The sequence below is a fragment of the Charadrius vociferus genome, unplaced genomic scaffold, assembly GCF_000708025.1.
Source record: "Charadrius vociferus isolate BGI_N301 unplaced genomic scaffold, ASM70802v2 scaffold2254, whole genome shotgun sequence".
Taxonomy (NCBI): Eukaryota; Metazoa; Chordata; class Aves; order Charadriiformes; family Charadriidae; genus Charadrius; species Charadrius vociferus.
The window spans coordinates 1-293 of record NW_009647975.1 but is presented as its reverse complement, the minus strand read 5'-3'; the positions used below and the strand labels follow the sequence as shown (position 1 = coordinate 293).

The window sequence follows — 293 nt, the reverse complement described above, 5'->3', positions numbered from 1 at the left end:
CCTCCGGTGACGTCCGTCGCTGTCCCCTCCGCCCCGTAGGTGACCTGTTGGTCAAGGTGCTGCTCCGGGGAGGTGGTCCCGTTGTCCCCAACCCACCCCGGCGCCACGGGGACTTACCTGCGAGGGGACGGGACGGCCACAAGTTGGGGACGTCCCATCTTGGGGAGGTCCTGGTGACCCTCCTTGGTAGCACCCGAGGAGCTGCGGCGTGGGTTCGGGCGCTCCGGTGACACCGCGGGTGACATCTACGATGGCCCCGTTCTCCAAGAACCCGTCGGCTGCTTGAGGAGGAA

At 67.9% G+C, this 293-nt stretch overlaps 1 protein-coding gene across 1 annotated transcript in view; it reads right to left on the bottom strand.

Annotated features, from left to right (window-relative positions):
- Window positions 1-245, bottom strand: part of LOC104285072 (pollen-specific leucine-rich repeat extensin-like protein 1) — a 5333-nt gene extending 5088 nt beyond the window's left edge. Inside the window, exon 1 of the mRNA XM_009883465.1 lies at window positions 118-245. Coding sequence (XP_009881767.1) covers window positions 118-245 — 128 coding nt within the window. The remainder of the gene's footprint in view (window positions 1-117) is intronic.
- Window positions 246-293: the final 48 nt, after the last annotated feature.